The sequence below is a fragment of the Artemia franciscana genome, chromosome 11 (genome assembly GCF_032884065.1).
Source record: "Artemia franciscana chromosome 11, ASM3288406v1, whole genome shotgun sequence".
NCBI lineage: Eukaryota > Metazoa > Arthropoda > Branchiopoda > Anostraca > Artemiidae > Artemia > Artemia franciscana.
Genome location: NC_088873.1, coordinates 5,141,650 through 5,162,631, shown reverse-complemented (window position 1 = coordinate 5,162,631; position 20,982 = coordinate 5,141,650). Strand labels below are relative to the sequence as shown.

Here is a 20,982-nt window from a genome sequence, read left to right as displayed (position 1 = left end):
AGCTGTTTGACCTAATATTGGCAACAGTGCGCTGATGTAAGTTTGAGACAATACCAGTACCATAGTATAATTTACCAAGAGCATATCCATCATACATTCCTCAATTTGCAGCAATCTTCACATATCAAAGCTGTTTGACCTAATATTGGCAACAGTGCGCTGATGTAAGTTTGAGACAATACCAGTACCATAGTATAATTTACCAAGAGCATATCCATCATACATTCCTCAATTTGCAGCAATCTTCACATATCAAAGCTGTTTGACCTAATATTGGCAACAGTGCGCTGATGTAAGTTTGAGACAACGCTAGTACCATAGTATAATTTACCGAGAGCATATCCATCATACATTCCTCAATTTGCAGCAATCTTCACATATCAAAGCTGTTTGACCTAATATTGGCAACAGTGCGCTGATGTAAGTTTGAGACAATACCAGTACCATAGTATAATTTACCGAGAGCATATCCATCATACATTCCTCAATTTGTAGCAATCTTCACACATCAAAGCTGTTTTACCTAATATTGGCAACAGAGCGCTGATGCAAGTTCGAGACAAAGCTAGTACGATAGTATAATTTACCAAGAGCATATCCATCATACATTCCTCAATTTGCAGCAATCTTCACATATCAAAGCTGTTTGACCTAATATTGGCAACAGTGCGCTGATGTAACTTTGAGACAATACCAGTACCATAGTATAATTTACTCAGAGCATATCCATCATACGTTCCTCAATTTGCAGCAATCTTCACATATCAAAGCTGTTTGACCTAATATTGGCAACAGTGCGCTGATGTAAGTTTGAGACAATACCAGTACCATAGTATAATTTACCGAGAGCATATCCATCATACATTCCTCAATTTGCAGCAATCTTCACATATCAAAGCTGTTTGACCTAATATTGGCAACAGTGCGCTGATGTAAGTTTGAGACAATACCAGTACCATAGTATAATTTACCGAGAGCATATCCATCATACATTCCTCAATTTGAAGCAATCTCCACACATCAAAGCTGTTTTACCTAATATTGGCAACAGTGCGCAGATAAAAGTTTGAGACAGTGCTAGTAATAGATATACCCAGCAACCGAATGCAATTTACAAGAAGGATAGACAATTTTTTTTACAATAGAGGAGTGAACAATAGCACAATTATAGGAGAGAAACTTGGACTTATCAATGTTCAGCACAATGTCAATGCCGGAAAAAGCAGCTGAATGTATAGCTCATAGTTAGCTTCATAGTTAGGGGCGGGGGGGGGGGGTCTAGGCCTCCCAAGATTTTTCTGGCGCCCTCTTTCCCTCTTTTTTTTTTTCACTCTTATTTTTAGAATAAATTTGTGAATTTGGTCAATCGTTTGCATTTTTGTCAAATTGGGCTCCCACGAGATTTTACTCATTGGAGCCCTTTCCACAGTGGCCCCCCGAAGAATTTGCTCTAGATCCGCCCTTAAAACAGCTCAATGTATGTGAGTTTTGCCTCGACATTTATCCATGTTCATCTTGGAGCTATAACTGGATCTTAGAAATATTGCCTCAATTAGGCAATTTGGGAGAGCTAGTAGAAAATCATTGGAAAATACCATTCTAGGACAAACTAACAAAAGGAGGTCTTCAGCATGTATATATTTGAAATATTTGTACACATATTCTAGAAATAAAAATATTAAAAAGCGCAGGAGATAAGACCCCTCCCTGCGTTGCTCCTCTTCACTGTTTTATATGCAGTATTAAGTCGTAGAAAAGAATTGGAATGCAAAACTTTAAGAAGAATTTTACCTGAAACACGGAACGCGAACTATAAAGAGAGAAAAAAAAGAACTGACTATGAGCCCATACTGTCTAATGCTGTTTGAAAGATCAGTGGCACAAAAATAAAGACCATTGTATTTGGAAACAAATAGTAATATGTTTTGTCTTCAGTTTTCTGCATGACGATTTAAAGAACAGAAGATCCTAAAACGACATTTAAATACCAATCTGAATAAATTTCATATTTATTTTTAAATTCCTTTGAACTTGGAAAAAAGGGTAAAATAATAGGAAATATTAAAATACAATTTTTGTTGTTTCTCGAAAGCTATGTTAGAAAAAAGTGAAAATAAGATAAAATAATAGATAAAAGTCAAGAGAGACGTAGTAGATAGAAGCAATTATAAATAGAATAGATAAAAAAATTGACAAATCTAAACATAAGATAATAATAAAAAATCTTTTGGTATTTGGCTTGAACCTATTTATGCGTATATGGGACCCTTTAACAGCTTATTAGGAATTTTGCCTCAATATATGCGAGTTTTGCCTCAATATTTATCTATGTTTATCTTAGAGCTTTGACTGGCTTTTAGGAATTTTGTCTAAATGAGCCAATTGAGAAGATCTATTATTTCTAGGACCCGAGTCATTTCAGAGTCAGGATAATTTGGCTTAGCTGGCTTTCATTTATCAAAAGGCCTAAGAAGTGGGTCTGTTTTGGCACGAAAAGGACTAAAAGAAGTGAACAAAATAATAACTTTATTCCTGAGTTATACAAAAATAACCTTTTTTATTCCCTTATAGACGTACAACACAGATGAGTCATACGAGCTACGCATAACTCAAGAATTAGGGGAAGTTGTTAGGGTCAGCATTACAGCACCAACTGCATTTGGTGTACGACATGCCCTGGAAACACTATCCCAGCTAGCCGCTTGGGATGACTTGGCTGGATCTGTTGTCCTAGTTAATGAGGTAAGCTATACAAGATTTCCCTTTCAATTGTCGGTCAGCATTACAGTTAATGAGTCTTAGTTAAGGTTAACTTACATTACAGTTAAGGCAGTCTTAGTTAATGAGGTAAGCTATAAAAGATTTTCCTTTCCACTGTCGGAACTCTATGAAATGAAACTAAATCGATTACCTTATATCACCCTTCATAATCTTTCAGAGTTTCTGTAGCAAAGATTTTGAGAATTGATTGGTTGGTAATGGCATAACTTGTAGAGCTGGGATACGATATCCGAATAAACGACAGAAAATTAAAAGCCGACTAAGAATCCTTGGAAATCTTAGAAAGTCCATTTAGCTTCTCCCGTTTTGTTATATCTTGCGTTTGAGACATTCACTTTTAGTGAAATTTTTCTCAGTACAGATAGATAGATTTATGATAGGCTGAACAAGCCCATAGAGCACAGCAATCAAAAATTCAAATCACTATTTAGTAAAGTGAGCCTACTCTCCCCTCCTGGCAAAAAATGCAACAACAAATAAGCTTTGTTGCCACACGTTTAGAACCGTGGTATTCAACCGTGGATCCTGCAGAAAATATTTCTAACTGACATAGCTTTTCTTTTTGTGCAGTTTACTGGAGTTGCACTTAAAAAGTGCGCATTTACCACAACACTCGATCACAAAGCTAAAAAACTATACTGAAAACTTTTAATCAGAGTTTACAGGGTTTAATTCAAAGTTTTTAGAGTTTTTGAGAATTTCAGGGTTTAATCTGGGTTTAATTTCAGGGTTTAGAATCAGATTTGAATTGTGTTTCCTTCAAAACGTTTTAAAAGTCTTATTCTCAAAGATTTCTGCTGGAACGTAAGGGGCCTGTTTATCACTAGGCAGGCTAACGTCTATAAAATGGGGAGGGGGATGTAGGCTAGTCCTCATTAAGGCTTGTTACAATCCTTTGAGTGGGCCTGGAAATTTCTAAAAGAAGTGATTTCAAGAGATCTGGAAGTCAACTAAGATGAAAATTTGACACCGACTAAGTCCTTAAATTAAAAAAGTATTCACTTTCATTGGATTGCTCGGCTTAAGCAAAGAGTCGTTTTTAAACCAAAAGTATTCTCAGTGGCGTTTTTAAAGCTAGTTATTATAGACTAAATAGAATAATTAACTTATAGACGTTTATACACAGATGTGGACTGGACAAGGAGGCAATTACCCCCTGGTCCAATTGGTTTTTGGACCGCTTCGAGGCGGTCATTTTTTTTCTAAGTACAAAAGTACATTTGACGTAATATTTAACAAAAATATCGCCTGAAATTTTTTTAGATGTGTTATTATAGGCATAAGTATATTTTTAGCGTAGATACCAGCATCCTGCTTAGGAAGGGACAGTTGCTGCTGTCAAACAGGTTCGTTCGTGGGTTGAAATCTGATAAATATAACCCAGAGGCTATCAATTAACTCAGGCGCTGGATTTTTGTGTGCCAGTATGTGCCTGATTCCGTTGCAAGCTAGTATCATGCTAGTATCAAGCTAGTATCAAGCTAGTATCAAGCTAGTAGAATCATGAATAATGCGTATCAAGTATCAAGTATCAAGCTAGTAGAATCATGAATAATGCGTCAAGGTGTTCTGTTGGGAAGTTTTAAAACATAAATTTGTCGGGTTTTCCTAAGTAAAAGGATTTTAGCTTAGAAAAAGTAAAAAATTTTGGCTTTCACGCTCACTAGTTTTAAACTTGCGAGAAGATGGACGACGTGACTGATAGAAAAATTAAGGTAGGTGCGAAAAAACTGGGACTGAAGCGACGAAATAACTCCCCTTTGGCCGGAAAAGACTCAAAACAGAGAAAATTATCATTTATACAGGTCAGTAAAACTTTTTGCCCTTTTTTCAATTTATTTTATAAGTCCCTCTTAGATTCAAAGTATGTGTTCGCATGACCGTCACTGTGGATTCTTATGAGCAAATCTTCATATCAAAAAGCCTGTCAGTCTATTGAGGCTGCATTCGTTATATCATTTCTATTGGCACAGTTATTGATGAAATTAGGTGCTTAGGTAGCCACAGCTCGGACAGAGCCCAACTCATTTGAAATTGGTTGAGTCAACCCTATGAGTTATTGTTGCCTCGGCTTGACTTTCGTGTTTTATGGCGTTTTTTTTTTTACAGTTTCGGGAGATTAGACCTGGCCATACGACGCCTAAAAATGCAGTTCCTTTTTTCTTTAGCTATTTTTTTTTCAGGTTTTGCTTTCATAAAACCAAAGGTTAATGATCGGATCAGACTTTTTCGTAGTCCTTGGAATGTGGAAAAATCCCTTTCGATCATCGAACCTTGATAAAATCCTGTTTTTTTTGGCTGATGGTAGAAAAGTGAATTTAAACAAAGACACAGCGTCGAGAATCCAATGCCTGCGACATTTTACAAAAGTCCTTAGAACTTCACCCTACTTTGGCGGCTTGTGTACCTGGGTGTTCTTATGCTTATATTTCATATTTAGAACCACGTCGAACAGGCAATGGACATTGACCCAGTTTCAGGACATTGACGGTCCAGAAAGTAATAAGGAGCATTTTGATACCCATGCGGAGAGCAATAGTAAGCGAAATCGTCGAAAAAAGCTAGGTCATCCAAACGGAAACAACTCCGGACGCTGGGGTTGTGGATCAGGCTTCTATCGTGTTAAGAAATTTGAAAGACGAAGGAATTCGCTGTTTGTCCAAGATTCCAGTGGTATGTACAAACTTCTACTAGCCAAGATTGAAGAGCAGCAACTTGAGCACAATAATATAGCAGGGGAATCGTTTGACGATGCTTTTAACATGAGGGACAAACTTAACGGACTTCAATCTCACATTAAAAAATGCGTTCCAGATTCGGTTCATATCTAGCGCTATTGTCACGTTCTAAGTCTTTGCGTCGTTTATTGTTGTCTTTGAACAGGGGCGAAGAATCTCTTCGGCACCATAACCAGAATTTTAATTTCCTTTTCTGAGTCACATTAACGAATAGCCTTTGGCAACAATAAGTAGAGAACACAAAAATAGGACAGACGAAGTTGAAAAGGGTACAGAAAATCAGTGAAACTCGTTGTTGGGTAAAGAGAAATCGTTTGTTCGATATTTTTCAGTGACGATTACATGTACTTAAATGCAGTGCACATTTTGTCCTCACTGAAAAACAGCAGTTCTTCTGATTCAAAAACTTCAGCTGAAGCCAACTGTCTGCTGAATAAGCTTACACAGTAAAAAACAATCCTAACCACTATTTGTTTGTTTTTTGTTTTAAATAATTGCTACAAAAATATTCAACAACAAAAATATTCATCCAACTATTCAAAAAGATCATTTATCCACATTTCAAAAAACATACCATTTATAAAACTCTGTGTTACCGGAAAACAGGCATAAATACGGATTTATCCGTAAATACATAAATACGGAAAACAACTTGAACAGCTTCATCTGACGTTGCACTCCGATCTGGTCATAGCAGACATAACTCATAGCATAACTATGACAGCATAACTATCATAGCAGATATAACTAGGGCTACAAGTAAATATATAACTATGGCATCACGCATATAATTAAGGCTATACAACTATGGCGTCATAGTTGTATAGCTGTATCGTATAGTTGTATCGTAACGGATAAATACGGATAAATACGGAAAACAACTTGAACAGCTTCATCTGACGTTGCACTCCGATCTGGAATGATTTCCCCGATGAAGTATTCATAAAAGTTTCTCTGCTGACTCTTTCAAAAGAAGAGTCACCTAAAAACCTTGACAAAAAACTAGCAGTAAATCAAACATTAAACTCAAAACACATAAAAAATTATACTCATTTTTGTTACGTTTTTACAAGTCACACGAACATTTAAGGGGGGAGGTTTAATCCCCTTATTCCACCTCTGGATAGGTCTTGGCCATAAGTAACGCTATAGGATTGCTTTTGATGTAAGCAGGCGAAATACCAAACACGAAACTCAGTGTTCATTTGAAAATATATCATACACAGGAAAAAAAGAAAGGCTGTGTTTTAGCTCGGATTATGGTTGCAGCGGTATTTGCAACCTAGTAAAGGACAAACCTCATTAACTCAAAATTAATTATTTTAAAACCAAATCGGATAGAAATAAGAAGTTAGCTATGGAATCAACGTGGGCTTCTTTATATGCATTATTGCTAGCCCGTGTTTTTACGAGTCAGACAAAAACTCGGGGAGAGGGGGGAGGGGGGTGAAACCCAGTAGCCCTGCCCCCTAAATACGGTCTTGATAATGACGTTATTTATTTCTCAGCGAGCAAAAAAGACTAAAATCACTCAGTTTTCGTTTGTTACATTTACTAAAAAAAATAATATGAATACACCTTTAAACTAATCAGCAGATTTGAATAAAATTGAGGACAACATATATCTAGGAAGGAGAAACAACCTTTTGAGGAATTATACTATTTAAGATATGAATATGTAAGTACCCAAGTGGGAGACAGTGTTAAAATACGGCTGCTGAGCTTACCTCTTCACACTGTCAAGTTCACCAAAATCCTGAATTCTAGAAAAAAAAAATTCTCAAACAAAACTATTAGTGATGGGATGATTATGATTCTTTTGATGTAAATTAACGTCAATTTCATATTTAGCCAAAAAAATGTCAATTTTGTTTCCCAGTGCTATTATATTTTTGCGTTGTTTTGTTGTATGATTTTTGTAGATAAGAAGATAACCAAAATTGAAAAATAAGCGTGACGAGAAATTGTGATACTCAGACCCTACGGCAAACCACAATCAAATTGTGCGTCAGGAGGAATTCGATCCAATTTTCATTAAATTCCGCCCAAAGTGCCCGAATAGCATATTCAACTTTAAATATTATTTGTCGATTTTTGTGTGTGAATAGAGCCACTGCTATGATACATGGAAAAAAAGAATTAGAGGAGCGATATTTCTAATAAAAAGGATCTTCAGTTAGCTCGAAATCCACTACATGTGGAATATCGTTATTTTTGGTTAAGAATATACGAAACGGGGCTGTGGACCAGCCAATCTGTGCTTTCGCACACCCTTCTTGTTAACTTCCCCAGATTTCTCCAGGTACCCATTGAGACCTGGGTTGACTCTGGCTAAGCTTACAGTCATAATAGTGACGCCCGTTCCAAACCAAAGAACTAGCAGTATTAGGACTGGAACCCTGTTTTCACGTAAAAAATTTCAATTCTAGCATGCTAGCCACTCCGCTAGGACGGTTTTGTTGTTATATTTCCGTTAAACTGATATTGTTAAAAAGATTTATATATATATATATATATATATATATATATATATATATATATATATATATATATATATATATATATATATATATATATATATATATGAAAATAAGTTGTCTGTGTGTTATGTCTGTTACACTTTGTCTGTTACGCCAGATTATATCTTCTATATATATATAAATAAGTTGTATGTATTTTTGTGTTGAGGGTATAAATGTAAAAACTGGGAATTGCATAAATATTTCGAAATATTTTGACAATAGACTAATGTAATTTGAAAACCTTAAAAAAGATACTTAAAATTTGAGGTTTATTATAAATTGTGAGCTTTAGCAAGCTTGGCACGTGGAGAGGTATTTTTAGTATAGATATTAAAATGACAGAAGAAACAGCCGAAATTCCCAGTAAAAACTGGGAATTGCATAAATATATCGAAATACTTTGACAATAGATTAAAGTAATTCGAAAACCTTAAAACAGATACTTAAAATCTGAGGTTTATTATAAATTGTTCAGCTTTAGCAAGCTTGGCACGTGACGAGGAATTTTTGGTATAGATCTTAAAATAACAGAAGAAACAGCCGAGGAAGCTGCTCAAATAGTTAATTCAAAGAGATATTTTAGTATAGATCCTACAATGGCAGAAAAAACAGCCGAGGAATCTGCTCAAAGGGTTAATGCCAAAAGGCTTGCGGCTAAAGAACGCAAAACCGCGCAGTTAGATGAAAATTCACCTGGACAGCGAGAGTCAAAACGTATCAAAACTGAAAATGATAGCGATGATTATTGGGTTTGGGATTTTGACTTGGATAAGGTCATCAATGCCTACCAGATTTTAGTTAAAAAACAAAGGTTCGGCGATATGTATTTCATAGTGATGCTGAAAAATAAAGAAGAAAAAGAAAACTGAAAAAAGAAAAAAGGTAAAAAACTAAAAAGAAAAAAACTAAAAAATAAAAAAGAAAAATTAAAAAAAGAAAAAATCTAAAAAGAAAAAATGTAAAAAAATAAAAAAATAAAAAACGATAAAAATTAAAAAGAAAGAAAAACTAAAAAAAGCTAAAAAACTAAAAAAAAGAAAAAACTAAAAAAAAACTGGGAATTGCACAAATATTTCAATATATTTTGACAATAGATTAATGTAATTCGAAAACCTTAAAACAGATACCCAAAAATTGGAGGTTTATTATAAATTGTTGGAGCTTTAGCATGCTTGGCACGTAAAGATTTCAAGTGTCAATGTTAGATTGAACATTGACAAATTAAAGAAAACAAATCAATAGAAAGAAGAAACTAAAAAAAAAAGAAAAACTAAGAAAAGAAAAAAACTAAAAGAGAAAAAAAACTAAAAAAGAAACTGTATCTATATATATAAAAATAAGTTGTATATATGCATGTTTGTTTGTGGGTTTGCATTTGACGTCATTATAAGTATATAAGGCTTTGTATATGACGTCATTATAAGATGAGACTACAGACCGGGACACCGGGACACAAATGACGACCGGGACACAGGGAATATAAATGACGACCGGGACACTCAAAGAGAAATTACAGACCGGGACATCGGGACACAAATGACGACCGGGACACCGGGACAGAGGGAATATAAATGACGACCGGGATGCTCAAAGAGAAATTACAGACTGGGATACCGGGACACAAATGACGACCGGGACACAGGGAAACAACTACAACGGGGACGCCGGGGGGCACAGGGGGATATATATATATAAATGACGACGGGGACACAGGTCATGTATCATGTTTTTGTGTCGGGGGCACAGGTCGAGTGACATCATGTTTGTGTGTCGACTGACGTCATGTTTGTCGACTGACGAAATTGCAGACCGGGACATCGGGACACAAATGATGACCGGGGCATAGGGAATATAAATGACGACCGGGACGCTCAAAGAGAAATTACAGACTGGGACACCGGGACACAAATGACGACCGGGACGCAGGGAAACAACTACAACGGGGACGAAGGGGGGCTCAGGGGGATATATAAATGACGACGGGGACACAGGGAATGTTCGAGTTAAAAACATATATATATATATATATATATATATATATATATATATATATATATATATATATATATATATATATATATATATATATATATATATATATATATATATATATATATATATATATATATATATATATATATATATATATATATATATATATATATATATATATATATATATATATATATATATATATATATATATATATATATATATATATATATATATATATATATATATATATATATATATATATATATATATATATATATATATATATATATATATATATATATATATATCTCCGTCTATATTCACAGGTGGGACACAGGGACACAACTACAATGGCGCGTAACTAATATGGCGCGTAACGACTTACGTGCGTGGGGGGGCTTGAAGGCGCGGAGCGCCCCCACCAACTAGGTGTTGGGGTGGCGCGAAGCGCCACCCCAACAGCTAGTATATATATATATATACACATATATTTCTCGGGAAACAAACAGATGCCTGTAAAACATATTCCAAAAATGCTACAGCCCTAACCTTTTGTACCTCCAGGGTTTGTTTTACTACAAACTGGGAACTACTGCTCTAGCTAAAGATCTACCAAGTATATTTCCCTGCTGTGAAGTTTGAAAGTTTGGGGGAAATAACCCACCTCTTGTTTAATTTTTATATCTGCTGTTGTCCAACTCAACTAACTCCAACTTAGATTTAAAAAAGCATGGCAAGATTATAATGTTACATAATTTTAATAGGTCTTCGTGTCAGATAGACCATTCTACCGTCATCGTGGCTTAATGGTTGACACTTCAAGGAACTTCATTCAGCTTGGAGATCTATACAGGACTGTGGATGGAATGAGCTACAACAAACTAAACACCCTCCATCTTCACTTGACAGATGCCCATAGTTTTCCTTTCGACTCCCCGTCAGTGCCACAAATGGCTGTGTATGGCGCTTACTCTGAACGAAAAAAGTACACGGTTACAGACCTCAAAGTAAGCGAAAAATATAAGATTTTTTATTACCTGTAAATTGTTACGTCTGTCTTTCTCAGAGGGTTCTATTTGGGGACGGGAGAGGGCAGGCGTACATGCACCCTTCAAATTTTTTTCTCCATAAATATTTGTTTTTGTATTTTCATTGAAGTAAAAATTTTTTCGTGTTTTTGTTGAAATATTTGAAAAAAGCATCAGGATTGCATCCCCAAAGATTATGAAAATACATTTTGTCACTCCCCTCAAATTTTCGGGAAATTGCCGCCACCGCTTTCTGTTTTTCTCTCTCTTTCTCTCCGTGTGTTCCTCTCTACCTCTCCCTTTGTCAATCTTCATCTTTAGATCTCTTTGTCTCTCTCTTGCCTTCTGTTTTCCTTTCTTTCTAGTTAGAGAAAGAGGCAAAGGAATATAAAGAAAATTTAGTATGTGTTATGCATTAAAAGTTTTTCTGTGTACAATAAGTGAGCAACTTCACTTTCTTTTTAGGCTTTAAATGAATATGCCAATACACGAGGAATCAGAATAGTTCCTGAATTAGATGGGCCAGCTCATTCAGCCTATGGCTGGCAATGGGGGCCGGACTACGGACTTGGAGATTTGGCCCTGTGCGTGAACCGACTGAACAGGCAAGTTACAGATAGGGTTGCTGTCTATATTATCAATATACCATATGTATCACTTTTTTCTAGGGGTCACAAATGAGACTTTTTTAAGAGTCAAATTACAAATACTATTAGTCTGATAAAATTTGATTAACCACCTACAAAGAAGAAGATGAAACTATAATTTGACGGTGTGGGGATGGAAGAATCTAAATGGGAGATTCCTCTATGAATGTAGATGCTAATCCCAAGAGTTTTGAAATGGCTCACTAACACACCAGGTTCACCTTAAAAAAGAAAACATTATCATAACCTCTATGGCTGACCTCATGTCATAACCTCATAACTATGTCATAACCTCACATCTATGTCTAATTGTACGCAGGGGAAATATTCAAGAAATTTTAAGGGGTAGGTAACACGCTACCTGTGTGCAGGTTGTCGGAAGAGTTCCAAATTTTCTGATTTACACAGACGTTTTTCATAGGAAAAATATATTTTATCAATTGTTGTCATAATCATAACCTACATATAAATTTATAAAATTATCAATTTATAAATTTGATAAATTTATAAAGTTTATATTAACCTCAGACACAGCTGCACAGTTACCCAGCTATTGGTGATGAAAATAATCATGTGAGACTTCCAGATTTCAAAATGAGTCGAAAAAATCGGATTATTGCTTTGATTTTTTTTTTCAAGTAACAATTAAAAAAATCGGAAGAGAATATATTGTAGTAATCAGTTTCTAAATAAATTACGGTATTCATTTAGTTTATGAAATGCGAAATCCTAGTTTTACTAACTATTTTTCGGGAATCGGCATCGAGGTATATTACGCATGAGAGTTTGGGGTGGGATATATTGTTCTTGTTTTTAATCTGTTTTGACAGCTTAAACCCTTCTTTCATTATTCTAAGATGACTAGATGATGAAATCATAAAAAAAGCGCAGCTTACCTAACCAACCCCTGAAAGCCTTGCGGAAAAAATCACTAGGGGAGGATTTTAATTTTTTTGACCTCAGCCAAGGGCAAGACATCAACTAGGATCAAAACTTAATTAAATATTTATTAAATATTTAAATACTTAATATTTAAATATTTAAAATAATTAAAATATTTTAATAATATTTAAAATATTTAATATTTAAATATTTAAATACAAAACTTAATTAAATATTTAACCCAAACAGGGTTAAATTATTCGAAAAAGGAATAAAGACTTTCGTGTCTTTCTGGTTCCCCTTGTAAAATTATAATCACCAGGCCTATCCAAAGCTGTATTCAGCTGATTTTCAGGTTTCAATCTCCTCAGTTCAGAAAATCGCATAAATTATGCAGTTGTTAGTTACTTAATGGCTTGTAAATACATTTACAAAAGCTGAATACGGAACCCTTCACAAAAAGGCTTTAGCCCCCCTCTCATTCTCTTCTGAAAAGTCAATCTGGAACTCGGTCCTCAAAAGAAGTATTTTAATAATTTTCTGGGTCCCTGAAAAGCTTAGACGTCTTTTCTTTATTTTAGCTTCTAAGCTTACTCTCAAAATTTTGACTTTTCGTAAATTGTGTGGTTATGAATTGAATCACAATTCAAGTATATTGAAGTGCGATTTCCATAAATTGTGCAGGCTGACTAAGGGGTTAGCCTTTATTCTTTTAGTTTATATATTTATGGTTAAAGTTACGCTAAATTTTATAAAAGTGATTTTGTATATTCGTGAAACATTTGTAGAAGTAATACTGAGTTTTTTTTTCACCAATCTTAGGCAACTTACGAATAGTACTTGCTTTATACCTCAGGAGAGTATAAGCTTAAAACCATGAGCTCAGGGAACGTGAAACGCCGAAAAGTTACTAGATATTAAAAAATTATATATTTTTCTTTTCATGTAGCCTACAGGTTTGAACTTATAAGTCTAAAAAGGGGGAGACCATAAAAATTTTCTCCCTATTTCTTTCCTAGTTTGTGTTTTTTTTTAATTAAATTTTAAATGTCTCTATAATTCTTAATTCTACCTTTAAATTAACCATTAATTAAATATTCTACTTTTTTCTTTAATTTGGCTTAATTTAATTTTTGATTTTCTAAATTTGATTTGTCGGATTTTTCTTTTAATTTGATTTTATTTAATTTTTTAAATTTAAGCTTTAATTTTTATTTGATTTTAATTAATTTAGTTTTACAGTTGTAATTAATTTTGTAGGCTTGCCTATTTGACTTTTAGATAATTAGCCAAAATAATTAAATGGAACAGAGTAAGAACTAACTATTTCTCGGAAGGGAAGGAGCTAAAAGTGGGAAAAAACCCTTTTTCTAACCGATACTGAAGATGATTGTCCAACTCGGAAAAATAGTAAAAAGTGGGTGGATTACCCGTTCACAAGCTCTATCTAGTAGGATATTTGCATTAATTAAACTTGTACGAATAGAAAAATTATCTACTTTTGCAGTTTTTCTTATATTAAACAATTTGTAGTAACAAACTGTAAGTAAGGGGTGACGCAGCACAATAGTAACTGAAACTCTAAAAACGGAATTTTGATGTCAACAGATATATCAAAAGAATCAGCTTATTATGCTGACTCTCAATACATAATCTTCTTCAAGTTCAGTGTTACCCATTAAAGGCTGATAGCCTGAGAAAATTTGCCATATTTTCAAAAAAAGGAGGAAATACCCCGGGAAAGTCAAAGAATCTTAATGAAAATTACGCCATCATATACAGCGAATTAGAAAACCCCATGTTAAGGTTCCAGCTTCTTATCTGCAAAATGTGGAATTCTTGTATTTTTGGCTAGAAGAAAAATTCGTGTTTACTTTTTTTTTCTTTTTTTCCCAGGGGTGATCGCATCGAGTCAATCATCCTAGAATATCGCGAGTAGGCTCGTTCGAATGGAATTTAAAAGTTCTAGTTCCTAGTTTAAGTGGCCCAAAAAAATGGATTATAACTAGCCCCCCTCACACATCCTTCCCCCCCCCCCAAAGGTGTCTAATTTAAATTTTTAGATAGCCGTTTTGTTCAGTATAGTAGAAATTTACAATAACTATTTCTAACTATAATTTAAGGACAATTCCTGAAACACAAGCGCCATGTAATTAAAGTCAGAATCTTTTATAAAAGTTGTTAAAAAACCTTAGCGAGGAGAGAGGGTATTGAGGAGGGGGCAGCCCCTCTCATATATACAATAATTTTTGTTCGTTTTAAGTTTTCATGTTGCTCCTTACTCTCAGTAAATAATTTTTTTTTCAAATTAACTTTTAGAACAAATGTATGCATTGGACCTCCTTGTGGCATACAAAATCCAGTAAATGAAAACACGTATGGAGTACTGGAGCTTCTTTTTAGTGATCTTAAGGAGGCATTTTCACCAGATGTCTTCCATCTTGGGGCTGACGAAGTAAAGTTTGGGTGTTGGAACATAACTGAAGAAATTGTGGATTGGTTAGAAGACCAAGGGAGAGGAAGGTGAGTTATTTCGTTAATAGTTTGCACAGATTTTAATAGTGCTCACCTTGTACTACTACTACCAACAACTCACTGAGGCCAGCACAGCTGCGTAAGCTACTCCCACACTATGGTTTGTTCAAAGCTTCACTCTTTATCCACCCTCCAGGAGTATCAATGTCCTGTAAATCCATCGCTGTCAAACCGTTCGTTATGTAAATGCTTTTTCCCAAATCAGGGTACAACTTACTTTTAGTTTGGCCCCATATGCAAGGCCAAAAAGAACAATTGTTGGATCATGCATCTGTAAAAAATGTCCTAGTCATCTGAATCCGTCTTTCGTTATAGCCCTAGATAGTGGGATAGAACCACATTTTTGTTCAGCTTGTTGTTTGACCTATGGCCAGTCAAGTGGGTACCTAAAACTAACCGTAGACTCTTGAATGTTTTCCTCTGGAAAACATTCAATAAACCTTCCTCTGCCTTCCAAAGTGTCCACATTTTAGAATTGTAGACCCCTGTCACTACCATAGCTTCCAATATTCTAGCTTTGATTCACAGAATTATCTTCTATTCTTCTGAATTTTTCTTCAACCGTAAAAAATAGCCCTGGGCCTTAGTTACTCTACTTTTAACAGCATCACTGTACCCACCGTTTTTTACTAAAAATACAACCAAGTTAATTGAAACCATCCACAAGTTCAATCTTCTCGTAATGCAACATCATGTCTTAATATTCATTTATTCCTGGTCTAAGTGACTTAGTCTTCAACCTATTCTTGCACCCTGAACCCTCAAAACAACTTCAAAATTCTTTAATTTTGTCAACATTTTTATCTAAGACACTCAAATCATTTGCAAAATCTCAAGCTAGGAGAGTTTTATCCTGCCATTTGTTTCCATACTCTCCCACAGCCTTTGCATCGTTTCTTTGGACTAAGTCAATCAAAATAATTCATATAAACAGGATTGGTCACAACGCTGCTTAATTCCTGATTCAACACTAAACAAGCTAAGAACTTCAATTCCTACCTACTAAATATATTATTTTCACACATAGAACTCATCACTTTAACCGACTTATTTGGTATACTGTATAAGGATAGGACCTTTACTAAAGCTCTTCTATCGGCGAAATCAAATGCCAGTTCGTAATGTATATATATATATATATATATATATATATATATATATATAAATATATATATATATATATAGATATATATATATATATATATATATATATATATATATATATATATATATATAAATATTTATATATATATATATATATATATATATATATATATATATATATATATATATATATATATCATGAAAAGAGAAATCACCAATGCTACAGCACAAAAAAAAAAAGAAAAAAAAAAAAAAAAAAAAAAAAAAAAAAAAAAAAAAAAAGAGAGACAGAAGGAGAAAAGGAAGACTGTTTTCCTAAATTAGTGATTAATATAGAACAGCACTTGAATGAGGCCTTAACCCTACTCATCCATACAATCACATAGGTCAAACAGTATAGCCACACACAATCAACCATAAAGAATAATCCATGGACAGGCAGTCATGTCGTCAATAAGTATAAGTCGTCATTTACCGAACAATAGAAAAAATAATATAGACAAATAATTCAGAGGCAACACCCAACATAAGGGCTATATATATATATATATGTATATATATATATATATATATATATATATATATATATATATATATATATATATATATATATAATCGAGGACTAAAGGAATCTCGTTATTGAGACACTTCTTAATTATTCAACTAAGAGTGTAAATTTGGTCGATGCATCTTCTCCCTAAACTACGCCGTTATTCTCTCAAAGCTTTGTCTACAGCATCTCTTAGTCTGATAAATATCATCATGCTAAGTGATTTGGTCTCTGCAGAAACCACGCTAATGCCCCTTAGGTGCTTCACCTTTTTCAAAAAATCATTTGTATTATCTTCAGCCACCACCATAATTTCAAAAGCTCATTTACCACACTATAAGCACAAGGGCCCTAATTTTTTTTAATCATTTCAGTATTGTCTCTAAATTGTCTCCGAAAAACAAATCTTCCTTAATTTAAAATTGTCAAATATATTTTCATTTTTTTCTATATTATTTCCTACAACTTTACCACAGCTCAAAACACCTTATCCCGGTTTAGCTCACTTTATGAATATATTATAGTTAATCCCTGACTAAAAAAATTTATTACAGGGAAGAGGTTGACTTTTATTATCTATGGGGATATTATCAAAATCGGACGCTGGAAAAGGTTGACACAGTCTACGGCAATATCCCAGTTATTGTTTGGACTTCATCATTGACTGAAGAAAACTTTGTTGAAAATGTTATAACACCTGAGTAAGTTCAATTAACTTGTACTTTTTTTTAAGCCTCTTACTTGACCAACATTTCAACCTTTGAGGTTACATCCGTGATACTGAATTTATATTCAAAATATGTACCAATTGCTTTTGAAATCAAATAAACAGAAATTCTCCGAAAGTAGGATAATGTCGCCTTATAGTTTGACATTCCTATATGCTCGAAACCCATTCAATAGTTTCGAGGAAGACATTCCAATCCATTCATTGAATTAATTCAAAGAGGGAACATAAAAATTTAAAACCGGCTAGTATGTTAGCACCACAGATTACCTATTAGGTTTCACCGTATATCTCACTCCCTGCAGAATATATGGGCAGACATATTCCTCAATTACATTGGCTATCTAGCAAAACTATCCTACCCTCGAAATGTTGTTCAATTGGATTAGATAACGCTCCGCCCGCGCTTAGATTGCACAACGCTCCACCCTCTCAATGTCATTGGGTATCGTCAACCTTTAGGAAGCCAAATAATCTGATCGGATGGCTTTGGAGATTTGCATAAATACTGAAGTAAGAAATCTGCGTAAACATCAATAATCTCTGATAACACCTTCTGTCAATAATCCATTGAAGTAAACTGAACAACTAGCAAAGTACTATGTTTTTGGTATATGGCTTTAAGTATACATCATTTACTTCGTTTAAAAATGCAGAATTAGAAAAGCTAAACCTAAATTACTTTGCTTTAAAATGTAACACCTATTGAGTGCTCAACTTTAGTCGGTAAATGAAGATGTCATTTACTTTTTTTAAATATGCAGTTGAGTCTTCAACTTTAGTCGGCAAATGAAGTTTATTAACATCCACTAAACCTCAAAAGCTACATTGGCCCGGTCGAAATCTTTGTGCGGCCCAGGAGCCAGACCGTATTTTTTAAGAAAAAAGAAAAGAAAAGACAATTTAAGATGATCTAGGTGAATATCAGTGGCCTTTTGTTATTATGCTAACAAATAAAAGAAATGGAGATATAGGAAAACGGGCATAATGTTTTAAATAAGAGAGTACAAAAAAAAACACCCAAAAAGCAAAAAAGAACAAAAAACTTTCAATAATGTTAAAGGCTTGAATGTTTTGGCTTAACGTCTGGAAGCCTTTAACAACAGAAAAAAAGCTAAACCAAATTAAACTGAACTAAAGAAAAGGAAAAAAAAAAAAAACACAAAGGAAAAACAAAAGAACTGACATCTTAATGATGTCCAATATGATAAATTTTCAGTAATTCAAATAGCTACAAATCCAACAAGATCAGGGAAAACAAATCAGGAAAATCAAACAAAATTAGGAAAAACGCGGTTCATTGCTTGTTTGTTATTAGAATCTGTCAAAATGAAATAGTCTGTTTATTTAGAAAATCTTACGCATGTCCTAGGTAAAAGCAAATATAATGAAATTCAGGCAAAAAAAAACTTTATTATGTATCATAAACTGTATGAACCTTTTCGCTTGCTATTCAGACCTTTATCATTATTCAAAATCTCTTTTCCATCGTCTTAAATCAAATGCTATACCCGTTTTCATTTGTTTTATTTGCAAATGAAAAGGCGATGTGGTCTTAGAAATTATTTTTACAATTGATACAATTAGACCATACATTGAAACATTTCCAGTTATGCATGGAGGCCTTAATTTCGAAGGGAGAGGACGAGATTAAAAGCAGGTAAATAAAAAAAAAAAAAAAAAATACAATACAATAAAAAAAAATGCCGATCTAAAGCTTCAAAACACATAGAAGTTGATAGAATCTATTTTATCCGCCCTGATCAATAATATATTATCATGTTTTCTTTCTAATAGATTATTTTGGTTTGTAAATAGGCTATTAATTTATAATGTTAGGAATTTGTGCTTATTAGTCTAAACAATTTTTATGGCTTTTTTTTCTTTAAAACGTTATTTTCGCCATTTTTTTTCCTGGTTCTGCATTATAAAATCGCTTACCATCATTAAAATGTAAGCTTGTACTGGTATTACTTAAGGAGTTTTTTCCTTTTTTCGGTTTTTTCCTTTACTTATGCATTCTTTCTTTAGTTTTTCTATAGATTTTTTCTTTTTCACCCTTTGGGAATTTTTCTTTCCATATCTTGACAACTCTTTCTCATAAAGGAAAATCTGGGCAACATCGTAAGGATTTGTATGTTTCCGACTGGGAAGACTCCCAAAGGTTCCCCCTCTACTATTGCATGTTTTCTCCATATTAGCTCATAAAATTTGAAGTACAGTTTAGGGATTCATCAGCAGAATAACTAAGTTTTCTGTTTTTCACTTAAAATTTCACTGATTTTCTTTTTCTGTTTTTTAAGACGGTATATTGTGCAAATATGGACCGAAAGCTCAGAACCAAGCATCGCTTCACTCTACAACAAAGGCTACGATCTCATATTTTCTAATTCGGACAACTGGTATTTAGACTGTGGTTATGGATCTTGGGTTGGTGATGGCAATAATTGGTGTTCACCCTATAAAGGCTGGCAGCTGTTATACGATAATGACCCTCTTGAGATTTTAGCTAATCAAGGGATTTTAAATCCTGACCCACAGAGGATTTGGGGTGGAGAGGCAGCAATGTGGACAGAGCAAGTACGTAATTAGGGGTATGCTTATATAATTCTTTCAACAACAAAATAACCAAAAATAAAAATAATATCAAAAGCAGTGTTTCCACTTCTCTCTTCGAACAATTTTTAATTTTTGGTCAATTTTTAATTGGTTAAGTGGAAACTTACACGACTATTTGTATCTTACAAAATTAGGAGAAATTGGGAATTCAATTATAATGAAAATGACCTTGGTAGAAAAAAATGGTTCTACTAAGAATTTTGTTTCTTAGAACCAATAAAAAATTTTTTTTCCTAAGGCTTGCTAGGGAAAATTTATTACAATTCGAAAAGTTGTTAAAGGAAAACATTGATGGATTTTACAAAATTAAAAATTTTAAGAGTAAATTTGTTCATTTAAGAAATAACTGAATTCAACTTTTGAGTTTTATTGTTTTGTGTCGCAATCTTATATATTGTTGAAATTTCTGTTTACATTTGAGGATATTATTAAGATCAAATAATATGTTTTCCAGAGTTGTGGGTAAGAGGTCTTTGTTAGTTAGTGATTCTGTTTGGTAACATTTGTGACGACAAGAACAGGCCTTGGATTGTAGTAAGTTGGGACCAATAATTTTTGTGATGTTGTAAATAACAGAAACTTTATGCTTACAGTTGTTATAAAATTTAGAAATTAAGTTAACCATTAAGGAAGGATAGAGTGCCCAGCCCCCTTTCGAATTTCAAATTAAAAAATAAATCATAAATATATTACAGAAAATGCACCCTCTTATCACACCTGTATTCATTAACTTTTCTAACTTCTGAATCCCCATACAACTTCTGTCACTAATATAATATCCACCCATTCCTTCCTCGTACACCACCCCCAAAAAACCTCCTCCTTTGGACCTTTTAATTCCTTAAGCAAACAAA

General features: G+C 33.8%; 1 protein-coding gene across 5 annotated transcripts in view; it reads left to right on the top strand.

Annotated features, from left to right (window-relative positions):
- LOC136032714 (chitooligosaccharidolytic beta-N-acetylglucosaminidase-like) overlaps positions 1 to 20,982 on the top strand; it is a 152,310-nt gene that overhangs the window by 40,924 nt on the left and 90,404 nt on the right. For all 5 annotated transcript variants that reach the window (XR_010618766.1, XR_010618765.1, XM_065713024.1 and 2 more), the window contains exons 4-9: positions 2,572 to 2,742; positions 10,801 to 11,043; positions 11,530 to 11,669; positions 14,913 to 15,116; positions 17,337 to 17,483; positions 19,813 to 20,089. Coding sequence is in view for 3 of the 5 variants with exons in the window: in XM_065713024.1 (XP_065569096.1) it covers positions 2,572 to 2,742; positions 10,801 to 11,043; positions 11,530 to 11,669; positions 14,913 to 15,116; positions 17,337 to 17,483; positions 19,813 to 20,089 (1,182 nt within the window). In the remaining 2 variants the exon portion in view is untranslated. The remainder of the gene's footprint in view (positions 1 to 2,571; positions 2,743 to 10,800; positions 11,044 to 11,529; positions 11,670 to 14,912; positions 15,117 to 17,336; positions 17,484 to 19,812; positions 20,090 to 20,982) is intronic.